This window comes from Mesoplodon mirus, assembly GCF_964341445.2.
Source record: "Mesoplodon mirus genome assembly, chromosome: 5".
Lineage (NCBI taxonomy): Eukaryota > Metazoa > Chordata > Mammalia > Artiodactyla > Ziphiidae > Mesoplodon > Mesoplodon mirus.
Window position 1 is genome coordinate 35,919,373 of NC_138980.1, and position 15,910 is coordinate 35,935,282.

At 59.8% G+C, this 15,910-nt stretch overlaps 1 protein-coding gene across 2 annotated transcripts in view; it reads right to left on the reverse strand.

The window, feature by feature from the left end:
• Window positions 1-276: 276 nt before the first annotated feature.
• DPP9 (dipeptidyl peptidase 9) overlaps window positions 277-15,910 on the reverse strand; it is a 41,025-nt gene continuing 25,391 nt past the window's right edge. Inside the window, exons 14-22 of one of the 2 annotated variants that reach the window (XM_082621814.1) lie at window positions 14,116-14,195; window positions 11,155-11,307; window positions 10,610-10,745; window positions 8,461-8,606; window positions 7,364-7,510; window positions 6,321-6,473; window positions 5,552-5,694; window positions 4,102-4,213; window positions 277-1,403 (exon numbers count right to left, since the gene is read on the reverse strand). In XM_082621814.1, the coding sequence (XP_082477940.1) occupies window positions 1,311-1,403; window positions 4,102-4,213; window positions 5,552-5,694; window positions 6,321-6,473; window positions 7,364-7,510; window positions 8,461-8,606; window positions 10,610-10,745; window positions 11,155-11,307; window positions 14,116-14,195 (1,163 nt within the window). In that variant the 3' untranslated portion in view covers window positions 277-1,310. Of the gene's footprint in view, window positions 1,404-4,101; window positions 4,214-5,551; window positions 5,695-6,063; window positions 6,199-6,320; window positions 6,474-7,363; window positions 7,511-8,460; window positions 8,607-10,609; window positions 10,746-11,154; window positions 11,308-14,115; window positions 14,196-15,910 lie in introns of those variants that run through there. The other variant, XM_082621815.1, reaches the window with a different exon arrangement.

Sequence of the window (15,910 nt, forward strand, 5' to 3'; positions counted from 1 at the left end):
GCCAGGCCACCCGTGACACCCTGGGCTGGGCACCTCCGAGGCACCCACGGGCTGCCTCAGGACCTCTGGGACTGTCCTTACTGGGCCAGTTGGCTGAGGGGTGGCACCCCACCCCCCCCTTCGTGCCAGGGCAGCACCGCTGAGCAAGCAGCGCCCCCATCCTTCGACTGCAAGGACTGCCGTGCCCTTGGCTCAGCCACCTCCCAGGGCCCCCGCCCACTCAAGGAGCCCCTATCACCAGCCCCAGGGGTTCAGAAGGAACCTCAGACAGGTGGCGACACTTCCATCTGGAATCGTTTAATGAGTCTACTTCTTACACTCATAATTATAAAAGAATAAGAATCGACAAAAATATTTTCTTTTCATAATGTGTAGAGGTGGTTCGTCTCTGGTGGGGGGTTTTTTTGTTTTGTTTTTTTTTCCTACCCGCCCCTGGCAGAACTCTTGGCGGGAGGGAACGGAAGGAGCAAGGATAACCCTGAGGCGGGGAGGGTTCCACTCCCAGCCCTGGAACCCCGATCTGGGTGGGCGGGCGGGCCAGGCAGAAACGTGTGGCCGGAGGGCTGGGCTGGGGAGGGGCGGCAGCCGCTGAGCAGCAAAGAACGGGGCTGGGCGTGGTTCAGAGCCTGCCTGAAAGCCGGGCTGGACGACTGCCCCGCTTCTGGCTGCCCCGCTTCCCTGTGCACAGCTCACGGCCTGCCGGCACGACTCCCACTGTGGGCTTCGGGTGCTGGCTGGGGTGAACCCTGTGGCCCGGCGGCAGACCCGGAATCTAGATTTAGGCACCCCTTGCTTTCTTTTAAATAATTAAGAAAAATGCCCACCCCCGAAAAGAAAAACAAAACGAAACACAAATATGAAGTGGGTGGGTGGGGAGGAAAGGCCAACCGCATGCTTCTGCGCCGGTGGCCGGGTTGGGCCTGGGGGTCCTCGGGGCAAAGGCCGGCTCCTCCGAGTCTCTTCTGGCCTCCAGTGCCCAGCGGAGTTGAGGCTCCCGCTCCTGGACGACAGGGAGAGGAGGGATGGCTTGAGGAAGTGCCTTGTGGACGTTGGCCTCATCTCTCCATTCTGGCCACGAAAGAAGCAGCAGGCAGAAACCCCAGGAGCATTAACGAAAACAGTAAAAGGCGTTGGGGCGAAGGCGGCAGCTCCCGGGGCGGGCGGTCTGGGGGGGCCGGTGGGAGGAGGCGCTGCACAGGGCCTGCGGGGCCGCTCGGTCCCTCCTGCCTCGTCCCCCACCCCACTCCTGCAACGGAGGCAGGGAAGCCACTCGTGCTGACTGCAGGCCCCGCATGTGGCGGCCCGTGGGCTCAGAGGTATTCCTGTAGAAAGTGCAGCAGTGTGACTTCATAGTGCTCGCCGGACTCGGGGCAGCGGATACTGTGTCTCTCGTTGGGGTAGATCTGGGTGGACAGAGAAAGCAAGGCTGGTGGCACCGAGGCACCCCTGCACCCTGTGCCCCGCTACCCCCGAACCCCTCCACCCCCGGGCTCAGAGCGTCTCTCCTCAGGGCCTCGGTCCCGCCCCCGCCCCCCCACGCCCCCCGGGGAGGGTGCAGAAAGGGAAGAGGTCTTGCTCCGGCACTGAGGGACCCAGGTTCGAATCCCCCCTCCACGGCCAGCTTGCTGTGTTAATTCTGGGCAAGTGACAGCCTGCCTGACGGCAGCCCCCCATGAAAGCTGAGCGAAGAATTCAGACCCTGTAGGGTCTTTGTGGCCTGGGCAAGCTAAGGTCTCAAACACAGAGAACTTGCACATACGAAAGCCTTAAGAAACTGTGCTGCTGCTCTATCCCCCAAACCCAGAGAGCTGCAAGGAACCCAGCTCCGTGGAGTGGCTGGGGCTTCATGTCTCACAGACGTTTGGTGCCTCCACCTGAGCCACGTTCATTTCACCAACAGGCCCCATTGGGGATTATACATGCTAAGGCCCCAGGACAGCCTCTCCACCCCAGGCTGTGCCAGGTGTTTTCCTGGGTCTGCTCACCACCTGCTCATCCCCAGAGAGAAACGGCAGCACGCTGGTGCCAAGGGCCATGCCGAAAGAATCACCCAGTCCCTGAGACCTGGCTGAGCGCATGTCCAGGCCCTTGGGTAGATGGTGACAGGGATGCAAGTCTTGCTTCTGGCTGTGAAATGAGGGCTCCTGCACCCCAACAGTTCTCGAAGGAGCCCTAAGGGCTCATGGGGTAGGCATGAAACCTGCTCCAGACTCTAGGAATGCATTACCCTAGGAATGCATCAAACTGCCCAGAGATCGCCCCTCCTCCACCCTTGCCTTGAGGAATCCATCCTGGATGGATCACAAGTCTGATCATACGGTCCCCAGCTCAGAGGTCCGCAAGGACTTGCCAGCTTGAGATCAAGACCTGGACTCCTGGGTCCTGCTGCCCCTGAGGCCTCACAGGCCCCACTCCCTCCGGGCCCGGGGCAGCGGCACTGCCTGGGACAGACCCCACTGCACCCACCCCTTCATGCCACCCTGGGTCCTGGGTGTCTGGTCACTTCTTCCTCCTTCTGGGCTGTGAGGGCAGGGAGAGGGTCCATCTGGCTCCCCACTGTGCTCCCAGCCCCCAGTCCCAGGCCTGACATCCGACAACAAACGTGATGCACCAACAAGCTGGGGCTGTCAGCCTCCAGGCCAACTGGTGCCCGGTGTCTGAAGAGGAAGGTGGGTGTGCTCCATCTCCCCCACTCACAGCCCCCAAGGGAGCATCTTGTCGCACCTTCAATTTCCCCTGGGGAGGCAGGGGCACAAGCCTCTGGGCCCCCCTTGTGTGCCAAACGCTTCTTCCGAGAGAACTCATTTGACCCCCACAACCTCTGGGAGGCAGGGGTTATCACGCCCATTTCACAGATGAGGAGACAAGGCCCAAGGTTAAAGGACCTGCCACCAATGGCCACACGGGAAGGGAGAGGCTATCCCAGCCGCGAGGCTCAGGGCTTCAGGCTCAGAAGGGACAGGTGAGGATCCATCCTGGCCCTGCCTGACTCCTTTGCTCTGATGTGCAGCTGCCTCTGGCCTGTGTTTGGAGAGCATGTGCAGCTGGGGGCGGGGGGACTGCCAAGCGGCGCCCAACCCAGCTCTTCACCCACAGGGAGCCCCGCCTCCCTCCTGCCCTGTCTGGCAAGCGCATGCCCAGCCACAGGTCCCTGCGGCCTGTCCCTCCTGCCCGGTGACCGTCAGTTTCCCCATTTGTTGAATGGCAACGTCTTCCCCTGACAGCTTAGAGCGCATGGAGGCGTCCAGGAAGCGGAAAGCCTGCGTGGCAGCAGCAGGTAATAAAATCTGTCCATCTCGCCTCCAGCACACCACCCCCCTCCTCCGAATCCACCAGGCCTCTCGCTCCCCACTCCCGACCCCTTTCCTGCCGGGACAACTGACTGTGGCTCATGTCCCACTGGCCCCCATGGGCCTCTGTCTACAGGGCTGCCAGAGGGGAGGCCTGACACCTCGCCTCGCCCTTCGGAACAAAACACAGCCCTCCCCTGAGGCCCACCCCTTACCACTGAAGCCCCGCCCTCTCACGAGGTCCCGCCCCTTACTGCTGAAGCCCCGCCCACCAGAGGCGGCGTCAGGCGGCTTGCCATGCCGGTCACCACACCCCGCTCCCCAGCTGTCCTCCTGCTGGCTCCAGCCACCCTGGTCTCCCGTCCTGGAGCTGCTCCCTCCTACTAATTTCCTGTCTGGTGTCTTCCACAGCCGCCCCCCAGGCCTAGATGAGTCCGCACTTACTCTTTAGCACCCTTAAATGTCACCTCTTCGGGGAATTATTTTCTGACCCCCGTCAAGGGACATCCTCCGCCCCGCCCCCAGATGCTTTCAGCATTCTGTACAGTTCCTTCAAAGCAAGGTGCCTGGCGCGCATGCGCAATCATTTCGGTACCATCAGCCTCCCTCCACCGGGCCCAGTTCCCAGGTGCCGCCAGCAGAGGGCGGCGCGGACCCGGAGCGATCAGCACACGACTGCTGAATGGTGGTTGGGACCCAGGGAGCCGGCTAAGTGTGGAGCCAGGCAGTCAGGTGTGAGGATGGGGGCGGGGCCACGGGTGCCCCGACCCACTGCTAACCACCCTGCGGGCTCCTGGGAGGAGCCACCCACCTGGAGCTGGTAAGGCTTTCCTGCTCGGATCAGCTGGGAGACGAGGAAGTTCGTGTGGAAAAAGTGCACGTTCTCATCCAGGAAGCCGTGCAGGATGAGCAGGCGGTTGGGCCTGGAAGACAAGGAGGGCGTGAGGGTCTGGGGCGAGACCCCCTTCTCCTGCCCATAGGCAGTCGCACCACAGTCCACGCTCAGCCAGGGCTGGGGGCCCAGGGTCCCGCCCCAGCCCCAGGACAGTGAGGGCGGCAGCGGCAGCTCAGCAGCAGAACGTGGCGGAACTCAAAGCCCGTGCACAGTGCACAGCTGGCGGCTCTGGGAGACCCCTCACTTCCTTCCAGGCGAGGAGGGGAGGGGTGTGCGCAGAGGCTGTGCCTGGAATGCCCTGAGCTCGGGGAAGCTTCTGGAGCAGTGCTGCCCACGGGCACTCTGAGTTGATGGAACGTTCTAGACCTGTGCCACCCATCCTCCAGGTGGCTACTGAGTGCCCGACATGTGGTAAGGGTGGTCGAGGAACCTTACTTTTTAAAATTTTGATTTATAAATAAAAATAACTTATTGAAGTGACACTCACACAACCTAAAATTTACTAATTTTAAAGGGATTTAGGGGCATTTGATGCATTCACAGTGTCGTGCAACCATCACATCTATCCTGAGTTCCACACCACTTCCATCACTCTGGAGCAAACCCCCGTGCCCACGAGCAGGCACTCCCCACCCCAGGCAACGACTGGTCATCTGTCTCCATGGTTTTACTGTTCTAGTGAATTGGGATGAATGTGAACGTAAATCGGAGTGGCCGCGGACCAGTGGGTTCTGAGCTTGGCTGCACAATAGCACACGACCGTGGAGCCCAGGCCACCCTCCAGACTAGAGAGCAGCCTTGCGGGGAGAGGGGCCCTGGCGGGGTCAGCCTGTGACGAGAACCCTGGCACTAAAGATGGGGCCCAGGTTCACCAGACAGAGCCACACCAGCAACTGGCCACACCAGTTTCTTTTTGATCGGCGAATCAGAAGCCAATGCCCAAAGCGTGACATGGGACATCAGAGCTGGTCCAACACACCTACACGTTAGAACCACTGTGGACCTGTGTTCTGAACCACGGTGTCAAAACCCACAAGACAGAGGCCGTTCAGGTTCAAAACTGACTCAGGGGGTCCATGGTGGGCTGCGTGTTTGGGCGGTGAGGGGAGCCAGCACATGCAAGGTGCGACTCTAGACCTTCCCTTCTATCTTTCTGGGGGCAGGGCTGGGGGGCTTCCCTCCCTCCTTGCTCCAAGAGAACCCAGGCACCTGCTTGCGGTGAGGAGGGAGGGCTGCGGGAGCAGAGGGGACCAAGGGGCAGGCACAGTGGGAGGTGCGGAAGCCACGCCCAGCCAGCCACAGGCGGGCCAGCTTCATGGACAGCCAGCGCTGGCAACCCTGAAGTCAGGGCGGGTGGGGGCCTTACTCATTGGGCAGCTTCTCCACGTGCAGGGCCACGGAACCCGCCTCGTAGCCAAGCTGGTTGTTTTCTGGGACATCCATGTAGCGTTCTGTGTACCCTGTGTCGTAGGCCATCCAGACTGTGACCGGAGCACCTGCGATGGCCACCTGAGGGCCACAGTGGATGGAGCGGGGGGAGAGAGAGAGAGAGAAAGAGAGAGACACATACACACAAAGGTCAGGTCCTGGGAGCCTGCACTTGGCCGGCTGTCCCGGGGCCTCCCCCGGAGGACGTGAGGAGCGGGCATGCACACGGGGGCTGGCAGGGGAGGGGCCCTCAGACGTGTCTCCCCCGTGGACCGTGCATTGTCTCGGGAGGGTGGGTGAGCTGAACGAGCGCGCCGGGGCCGGGATCGGCCCCTCCCTGGGCCCACTGCCTTCCTGCCGCCTCCGCCTCCTCATCGCCGCCCCGCGGTGCCCTGACAGTGCCGCCGGCCTGGGGGCCCCTCCCCCGACGCTCTTCACACCATGCCCCACCTCTGCCCATCCGAGGCCGGGGTCCCGGGCTCAGCCTCCCACAGAGAGCTGCTGGCGGGGTTTTGTGCAGCCGGACGCCATCCTGGGGTCAGCAGTGGCGGGCAATGAGGAGGGGGGCTCGGCCCCATGGGGCTGCTGCGGGGAGAAACAGCCACGTGGCAAGGCCCCTGCCAAGATGCCTCCCCCGGGGGGGTGGGCTCCAAGGGGCATGGGTGGGCGCTGGCAGACAGGAGGGAGGAGGCGGGGGCAGGACCCACCTTGAACACCTGGGGCCTGTGGATCAGCCCCATGAGCGAGAGGAAGCCTCCGTAGGACCAGCCGTGGATGGCAACCCGGCTCAGGTCAATGAAGCTGTACTTCTCGGCCACGAAGTGCAAGCCCTCCACCTGGTCCTCGATCTCCACCTGGCCCTGGGGGATGAGGCCGGGCACCTCTCAGTGGCCTCCTCCCAGGCACGCACCCTGCTGTCCCACCTCTTCCCTTGCAGGGAGCCCTCTTCCTCTTGGATCAAAAGCAGCTCTCTGGAAGCTACCCCTCCCTCCAGGCCCCATGCAAATCTGCTGTCTGGGGTGGCGGTCAGACAGGCCTGGCACCAACCCTGCCCTGCCATCCCCTGGCTGACTCTGAGAAAGTCATGTCCCTTCTCTGGGCCTCCGTTTCCTCATCCCCCAAACGAGGACGTTAACATGAATAGGACCGAGTCTACAGCGGGTGTGAGGATGAAACGAGATGCTGAGTGTCCTGTACTCTGAGGCCTGGCGCATGCTGAGGCTTGATGAACAGCTGGTGTCATCACCGTCATCACCACCACCAGCATCACCACCGCCATCATCCTCATCACAGTCATCATCCTGATCACCACCATCTCCATCTTCATCACCATTATCATCAGCATCACCACCACCATCACTATCATTATCAGCCTCATCACCATCGTCACCATCAACATCCGCGTCACGATCACTATCGTTATCATCACCATCACCACCATCAGCACCACTTCCACAGCCACCAGTGCCTGTCTTGCCCAACCCTCGGGACTTCCTGCTGATCAGGCCTATACTGACGTGTCCGGCTGCATCTGGGTTTTAGGCACCAGGCGTGGTGTGTGTCTACCTGTCTCCCCACAGGCCCAGCTCAGAGCTGAGCAACAGAGTGGATGTTCCCTCTGGTTCCAAAGGCCGCCCCACTTATGACTGACATCCTGGCCAGGACCGTCCTTGATGAAGGTGCCCCAGGGCCGCCCCCAAGCCCCAGGTCCCCCTTCACCACACAGGAAGGGACTGGGAAGAGATGTTACCATTTGGTTTTTCAGGGCCCCTTCAAATCGGAGCCCTCGCTGACAGGAGCCCCTGCCGTCAATCACGACCACGGCGTAGCCCAGAGATGCCAGAGTGTTAAGCCGCAAATACTTGATTCCTTTGAAGGAGTTATTGACCAGCTGCACCTGTGGGGAAGGTGAGACGAGGCGAGGGTGAGAAATACAAGCAAAACACCGGCAGGATGGGCTAGATGGGCGAGATGCCAGAGGGACGGGACGGGGGCTTACAGCCTGAAGATGGGGCCTGTGCTCTATCGTGAAGGCTATGGATGGCCCTGGGCAGGTTGTGGACGTGGCGGGGAGGGCAAGGTCAGACGGGGGCCCACTGTGCACCAGGCCTTGTGCTTGGGATGTGCTACAGAGAGGAAGGCCCCGGCCAGGCTCCCTTCTCGGCCAGGGCCTCTGCCCCAGGCCCTCCATGGAATTACTCCCTTATTTCTTCAGCCTCTTTCTTTTCTACCCTTCAGTTATCACTAAAAACAGACACAAAAACTGCTGGGGGTGGCGGGCACTGTGTTCCCCAAGTGACGTCACTTACGCTAGTCCCTTATTTAGCACGATGAATGTTCGGGGCCTTACTGTCCTCTGGGGGTAGGGGCATCCCGCTGACTGTAGGGTGTTGACAGCATCCGAGGCCTCTACCCACTAGATGCCAGGAGCATCCCCCACCCCAGCTGCGACAACTACAAATGTCCCCAGACATCGCCAAGTACCACCTGGGGGACAGACCACCTCCAGCAGAGAACCGCTCTCTTAGATGGACCTGCTTGCCAACCTGCCTGCCTGGCCTGTCCCCTTCTCAGAGCGCTGGGCCCAGGGCCCTTGGCCACCTCTGTCCCCAAGCTGGTGACCAGGGGTGAGAGTGGGCCACCGCTGGGCAGGTGGCCCAGACACACACACCGGGTTTAGGGGGGCTTCCCAGAGGGACACGGGAGTATCAGCAGGTGAAAGGGTGGCTGTGCCGGAGGGTGCGGTGTGTGGAGAGCCAGGGGCCCCCAAGGACCCTGCGTGGTCAGTGGGGATGGGGAGGGGCACTGGTGGAGGGAGGAGGGTGTGGGGAGCAGGGCAGTGCCCACCTGCGGGCCTCCATACACGAAAAGGACAGTGGGGTGCTTCTTCCCTGGCTGCACGGCGTGTGGCTTGTAGATCATGCCGTAGAGCTGCACGTCCGAGCGCGTGTGGAAATGGAAGATTTCCGGGGGCACGTAATCCGGGGGGCAGCCTGTGGAGACAGAGCGGCTGTGGCTCCGAGGGCCGGGCTGGGCCAGGGCGGGCCTGGGAAGCCCACCTCGAAGCGGGGCCCACGTCTGGCCGACGCCCACACTTCCCCAGCCCCGGAGGGTGGACCGGAGGCACCCCATCTCCTGCGCTGCCAGACAGTTAAAATCAGAGGCTGAGGGCGGAAGTGACCTTGCACCCTGTGAGCCAGCTCGGGCCAGGCCACAGTCTGGCCGGGACCAACTCCAGAGCCCCGACACTGGCTAATCTAGTACGGAGGTGATGACAGCGCTGGGATCTGATTAACGGCCAGTTTTACGGCGGGGAGGGGGCTCTCACTGATTTTCATGGTTACCTGTATCTTTGCAAAGCAACACTGGTTTTCCAATCCAGTGGTGAAGACAACTCTCCCTTTAAGTTCATTTAGGTTAAACAGGGTGTCGATTTAAGAGGAAAATAAGTAAATAGTGATGTAGGTCAGGGGTCTGCAGATATTTACTGTAAAAGGCTAAGTAGTAAGTATTTTTGGTTTTACACACAGAAGAGCCATCGTGTGTCTCTGGGTTGTAACCACACTCGTCCCTCTGTATCCTCGGGGGATTGGTTCTAGGGCGCTCCTCAGATACCAAAACCTGCCGATGCTCAAGCCCCTCATATGAAATAGCATGGTATTTGCATATAACCTATGCACAGCCTCCCGCGTGCTTTAGCTTTAAGTCACCTCTAGGTTACTTATAATACCTGATACGAAATGTTATGTAAATAGTTGTAAATACGATGCAAGTGCTATGTAAATAGTTGGCACACACAACTCAAGCTTTTCTTTTTGGAATGCTCTGCGGTTGGCTGCATCCATGGATGCGGAACCTATGGCTAGGGAGGGGCTGACTGTACTTGACTCTGCTGCTGCTGCAGCTCCAAAGCCACCACGGGTGATGCCAAAATGACTGGATGTGGCCAGAGCTGGCCCACAGGCCAGCTTGCCAGCTTCTCACAGAGGTGGCCCACAAATACGGCGAGACTGGACTTTTGGGGCAGCGGTGTCCCCGCCTGCCTGCCTGCCTGCATGCCCGGGGCTGGGGATCGGGACACCCGCGCCCCCATTGCTGCCCCACTGGCACCCCACTGGTGCCTTGGCAGGCCCCTCCCTTCCCTCAGTTTCCTCTTCTGTGAACCAGGGCCAGAGTTCCCATGCTGTCACATCCATGGTGACATGGGGAGAGTCAGGGACTGAGCTGTCAGATGGAGGGGGCTGCTTACTTATTCAGCTTTCGGGGGCGGTGATGTGACAAACAGTTTTCCAGCCCATAAAACCCACCCCAAACTCCAGGGATTCCTATTTCCTACAATGTTCTAGAAATCTGCAAGTGGCAGGGCTGGGTTCAGGGAAGGGCGTCCTCTTTAGTGAGCGCTTCCTATGAGCTGGGCGCTACGTGAGCGCTTGGTTTACATCCCACGGGCTGCCACTGGACCGTTCCGTAGATAAGGAAACATTTCAGCGAGATGAGCTGACTTGCCTCTGCTTCCGCAGCCATAATTGGAACACGGGGTCAGCCGGGCAGAGTCCTGGCACCCTGGAGGCTCCTGGGCAAACTGACAAGCTGCCTTGTGCTCCCCGAGGCCCCTCGTGACCTACCCCCGGCTCCTTCCACAAACGAAGGCTTTGGAGCGTCTGCTCTACACAGGCGCCCTTGGAGATGGCCGCCCCTGAGGATGAGGATGGCCCGTGTAGGGACCCCATCCGTCTGGCAGAGTCGGCTCCTGCACTGAGTATGTGCTCCATCCATAACAGCAGCACAGAAACCAGAGACTGTCTCGGGTGGCCCACAGGACAGTTTGGGGCCTGTGGTTACGCTTAACCCACTCTCGGGGCTGCGCCGCTCAATGCCTTGCGCTCGCCCAGATGGCCCCCTCTCACCTGCCTTATTTACCAGGCCTGCGACGAGCAAGCTGGGGCTCCCAAGGGAAAGGACTTGCTCAAGGGCCTGGGGGCCTGGGGCTACTCACTGGCCGCCTCCATCATGCTGGCCCAGAACCGGGGCTGCTTGTGCAGGGGGTCGTCATCGGGGCCGCTCAGCTTGTAGACGTGCACGCAGGGTGGTGTGCCCACGCTGCTGTAGTGGCTGATGAACATGTCGAAGTTCTGCAGGTGGGACGGGGTGCTGAGACCGTGGGGCGCCTCCCCCTCCCCCTCCCTGCTCGCCCGCCACCTGCATCAACCACATGCCATCTTCACCCCGTGTGGTGTGTTCCCCTATCTAACTCTGCTGCTGTTACCACCAGCCCGGCCTTGCAGATAAGCAGACTGAGGCGAGCGAGAGGAGCCTGTCCCCTGGCCAGGGGACCCCAGGCGGAGGCTGCTGGACCCAGCGGGGGTGGGAGTCAGAGCCAGACCTGCCCGACGCCAGAGCGTGCCCATCTTGCTTGTTCTGCAGCCAGCAAACGGCCACCGGCTGCTTGCCCGGGATGGGGGCAGCCCTGTGCTCATGTTCCAGAATGCTGCCTGATGTTCCAGAATGTTCCAAGGGAGGGAGCATCAGGGAGGTGCCCACCTGGCTCATGGAGCAGCTGTGGGAGAAGCCGGGTGTGGTGAGGCGCACGATCTCGCCGGCCGACTCGTAGCTGACCACGTAGAGATGGTGCTCCAGGGGCGTGTCCTTCGTGCCTTGGAAGTACACCAGCTTCGTCTCCTCGTTGACCCAGATCTGCGGGGGCACGGGGGCTCTTGGTGACAGGGCCGCCCTCCCCACCCCCAGGGAGGGTCCAGCGTTCTGTGGACAGGGGACCCGTTCTCCCCGAGCTGGCTTGAGCCCGCCGGCTGGACAGCTGTCTGGGAGACTTCACAGACCCCACTAGGGCTGGGCTAACTGCGTGTTCTCCAGTCTGACTTGCAATCAGAACTCCAGGTCCAGACAGCTCCTTCCAGGCAGACCCAGAGCAGCCACTGAGGGGGGCTGAGGCCCCAGTGCTGGGACAGAGGCTGAGGGAGGGCCTGTCCTGGGCCTGCCAGTCCCCGGCCCTGGTCCCCAGTGGGGACAGCCCACGTCTCTGACCCAGGTGCTCAGGGTTAAGAAGTGGTAACTCCCTGCCCCACCGGTTTCCTGGGGGAACGCCCATCAGACCCCTGGCATGGTTCTTAGGCACTATCCTCAGGAGAAGCAGGAAGGAACCTTGCTCTGGGGCCGGGAACAGGCACTGCCTTGCTGGGGCTGACCGTGCAGCACAGACGCTTAAAGAGGCATTTCAAAAAGGCACATCCTCCGAACCGGCAATTACACCCCTGGGAATTGCTCCTGAGGACTCCACCAGAGAGGTGAGCTCAAAACGAAGGCACAAAGATGCTCCAAGTGTTCTTCAGACTAAAGACAGATGACGCCCCGAATGCCCAAAAGACGGACTGGCTCCATAATTATGGCACAGGTCTCCGTGGCCACATAAAGGGGTACTGTCTAAAAAAACCCTATAAATCCTCTAAAATTATGATGCTCCTGTGGAGATGTGTGAAAATAGGAAAGATTTGCAGTGATTTCCCCCCGTGGTCACCTCTGAGGCGGGGTGGGGAGGTCACAGGGGTCTGGGGTGAGAATGGAAGGGGATTATTGAGAACGATTCAATTTTTACAACAAACACTGATGTGTTTGCTGCCACTGTACTTGAAAACTAAATGCAGGTTTTCTAGAGATGGAGGATGTCGTGGGAAAACCCCGTACCACAGGCAGTGAAGTCGTGTGCTGCTGTCGTCACAAGGACCACGTGAGAAGATATGCAGGCGGGAAGGAGGATCTCCAGGCGGGGGACCCACCGAGGCCCGGGGCCATGGCACAGGCCACATGGAGCACGCGACCGTGGTGGCCGTGGCGGCGGCAGAGGGCTCTCTTTCCCTTTTTAATTCTTAAAATGTTTTTTTTTTAAAGAAAATTTCTGGGTAAAAAGATAAGGCATGCAGAAGGTAAAACTTTCACGTTAAAGAAAGGTTTTGGGTTTTTTTTTTTTGGCCGCACTACACGGCTTGTGGGATCTTAGTTCCCTGAGCAGGGACAGAACCCAGGCCCTCGGCAGTGAAAGCGCCGAGTCCTAACTACTGGACCACCAGGGAAGTCCTTAGAGAAAGGTTATAATACTGTCTTATGTGTCTGCCAGATGCTACGCTGAGGGCGTCGAAGTATTTTAAAGCAGGGTCCTCACCCAGGGCTGTTCTGCCCCCCAGGGACGTTTGGCAGCCTCTGGACACATCTGTGCTTGGCACCCCCAGGGTGGGGGCCAGGGAGGCTGTTCCACACCCACAGTGCCCATCTCTGGCCCCGAGTGTCCACGGCGCCGAGGGATTAACTGCTGTGGAGAGGACCAGCACTATCTGATGGTCCCATCTCACAGGTGAGGAAACTGAGTCTAAGCACCCAGCTAGCGAGGGGCCAAGCGAGGCTATGAGCACAGGGGCCTCCAGTGAGGTTCAACTACAGCAGAGCGACTGAGTAGGGCCAGGTGTGGTCATACGGGAACGGACACGGTTACCTACAGAACCGGAACTCAGCAATGACAACTTTCTCTTGCTCGAATGTTTTCTAACCACTATTTCCCACTATGAAGAGCACAGCAATGTACACTTGCATGTTAACCTCTCGAGTATGCCCTGGGGTGGCCTCGTAAGGTCCACGCCTAGACCTGGGGCTGCCGGGTCAGATGAGACGTGGGTTGACGCTGCAATAGATGCCGCCTCTGCACCCCAGAAAGGCCGAGCCACGTCCCCTGGCCGCGCTGCCCAGGGGTGCCTGGCCCCCTTCTCTTGGCTTGGCAGCCCTGAACAGCACACGGGCGGCCCACCTCTCAACTTTAAAAGGGTTGGCCACATCTCCTCCTGGTTATTTGTATGGTTTAGTTTTTTCTGTCTAAGTCTTTGGTCCAGGAAGCCTTTATGCTGGTGTGAGGTAGGGATCCAGGAGGTCTGATTAAGGGGTCTCTTTGTAAAATCTGGAATTCTGTAGATCTGGACCCCGGTGAAGATACTCTGGTCACATTTTTATGATGGAGCATCTGGGTCGGGGAGTGGAAGGTACACCTCTCAGCCCTGCAGCTGCATCTTTTGTTCCCGAACCTCCCAGGGCAGGCATGGGGGTGGGCCCCTGTTGGAAGCTGCAGGACAGTTCTACGGTGGGCACCACCAGTGTCCCACAGACTCACAGACTGCTGCCCTGGGGACAGGTGGCTTCATGGAGTGGATGGAGGCTAAGTGAATGCTCCAGGTGGCACTGAGAATGGGGCTGGGCCTCACCCACCAGGATCCAACAAAGGATGCTCAGGACAGCCTGCTTCCTGGACCCAGGGTCTCCAGCTGGTGGGAAGCACAGCCCCTGTGGCCCTCAGCGTGCAGAGCAGGAGGGAGTGGCCGGGTGGGGGGGGGAGGTGGGGGGCAGAGAGAGAAGCCACAGGCCCGGGGGGTCTGGAGGGGGCGGGAGCGAGTGTGCATTGTGTCTGTGCACATATGCGTGTACAAGCATTCATGGAGGCTCGGGTACCTTGGAGCCGTGCCTTGCCAAAACCTCCCATTCGCCGCTGGTCAGTGTGATCTCCTCCTTGATGGGGCATTTAAATTCATCTGGAAGAAAGGAAAAGAGGTGAAGGGGGCCCGGGAAGCTATGATGGGGACTCAAAGCACACAACGAATTCTCCACGGAGCCCAGGCAGCCAGGTGACGGGTGGGTACACCGGCTGGGCCCCAGGGATGGTACAGGGACCCGCCACACCACGGCCCAAGGAGCGAGGTGCGGGGTTCCCACCATGTGGATGGGGCGCCAGCATTTCCCCAGAAAAACCAGGGATCTGCATTTTTATCAAAAGCACCCAATTTTCAGGACTTCCCTGGTGGTCCAGTGGTAAAGACTCCGCCCTTCCTCTGCAGGGGGCGCGGGTTCAATGGCTGGTTGGGGAACTAAAATCCCGTATGCCATGCAGCCAAAAAAAAAAAAAAAAAAGCACCCAATTTTAGAATCTTGCAGGTCAAACCACCACCTTCCATGCCCTGGACCTGTGACCGCTTAGGCCACGTAACCAGATCTTGATTAAACTCTGGGGCTGAGCAAAGGCTCAGTGGAGTTACAGGAGGTTTTTTTGGTGGGTAGGTCTTGCTTTTGAATTTTTACCAGGTAAATAACAATACGGAATGTGTCTTGCCACATATTAGAAATTATTAAGACAGTCTATGAGCACTGGCTAAAATTGTTTTCTTTCCTTATCTTTTTTTTAAAAAAATATTTATGTATTTATTTATTGGCTACGTTGGGTCTTCGTTGCTGCACATGGGCTTTCTCTACTTGCGGCAAGCAGGGGCTACTCTTCGTTGCGGTGCGCGGGCTTCTCATTGCGGTGGCTTCTCTTTGTCGCGGAGCATGCGCTGTAGGTGCGCGGGCTCAGTAGTTGTGGTGCACGGACTTAGCTGCTCCGCGGCACGTGGGACCTTCCCAGACCAGGGCTCGAACCTGTGTCCCCTGCATTGGCAGGCAGATTCTTAACCACTGCGCCACGAGGGAAGTCCCTAAAATTGTTTTCTATCCTCTTGGATTTGATGCAAACTACTGCCCACGTCACCTAGGGAGGGACAGATGTCCCCGCACAGATCCACAGGGCTGCATAGTTAGGAACTTCCAGTGCAGAGACCTGGGCCGAGTGACTTGTCACAAGAAGACCCGGGAGGGAGGGCTGTTCCTCCGCCCCTCACTCACCGGGGGCCAGACGCGCCACTTCCTGCCCACTCACACCTTTGCTGACACCCACTCTGCTGGGCCCAGGCAGGGAGCCCAGTCGCACAGGCCTCCTCTGGGGCCGGCCCTGCCGACACGCCTGCTCCCGGTCCACAGTCGCTGTGCCCTCAATTCTCCTACTGCTCCCAGGAGGCCCCCAGGAGGCCTGGGCAATGGCTCAAGCTGCTGGTCCCCCTGCCTTGCTCCCACTCGCTCTGACAGTCCTCAGTTGCCTTCTGGGCTCAAGCCCACGCTGCTCACGGCCCAGAGGGTCCTGCCGACCATGCCAGGCCCCTCCCTCCTCCCTTCCTGGTGAGCCACCTGTGTCACCTGGACACACTCCTCCTGACCGGGTCCCCGAGCCTCCTGACCGCCCTCCCACTCGGCTGGGACGCCCTTAAGGAACCCACTCCTTTGGCCTCGCCTTCTGGACCGTTCAGTCGCCTGCAGCAGGTGGAGGCCTTGAGGCAGGGCGGGGGAGAGGATGCAGTCGGGGCGCCACAGGGCGGAGGGGAAACCAGCAGGGCCCACCTCAAAGGCAGGGGTCCCCTGGGGGCACCTGCCGTGAGCTCCA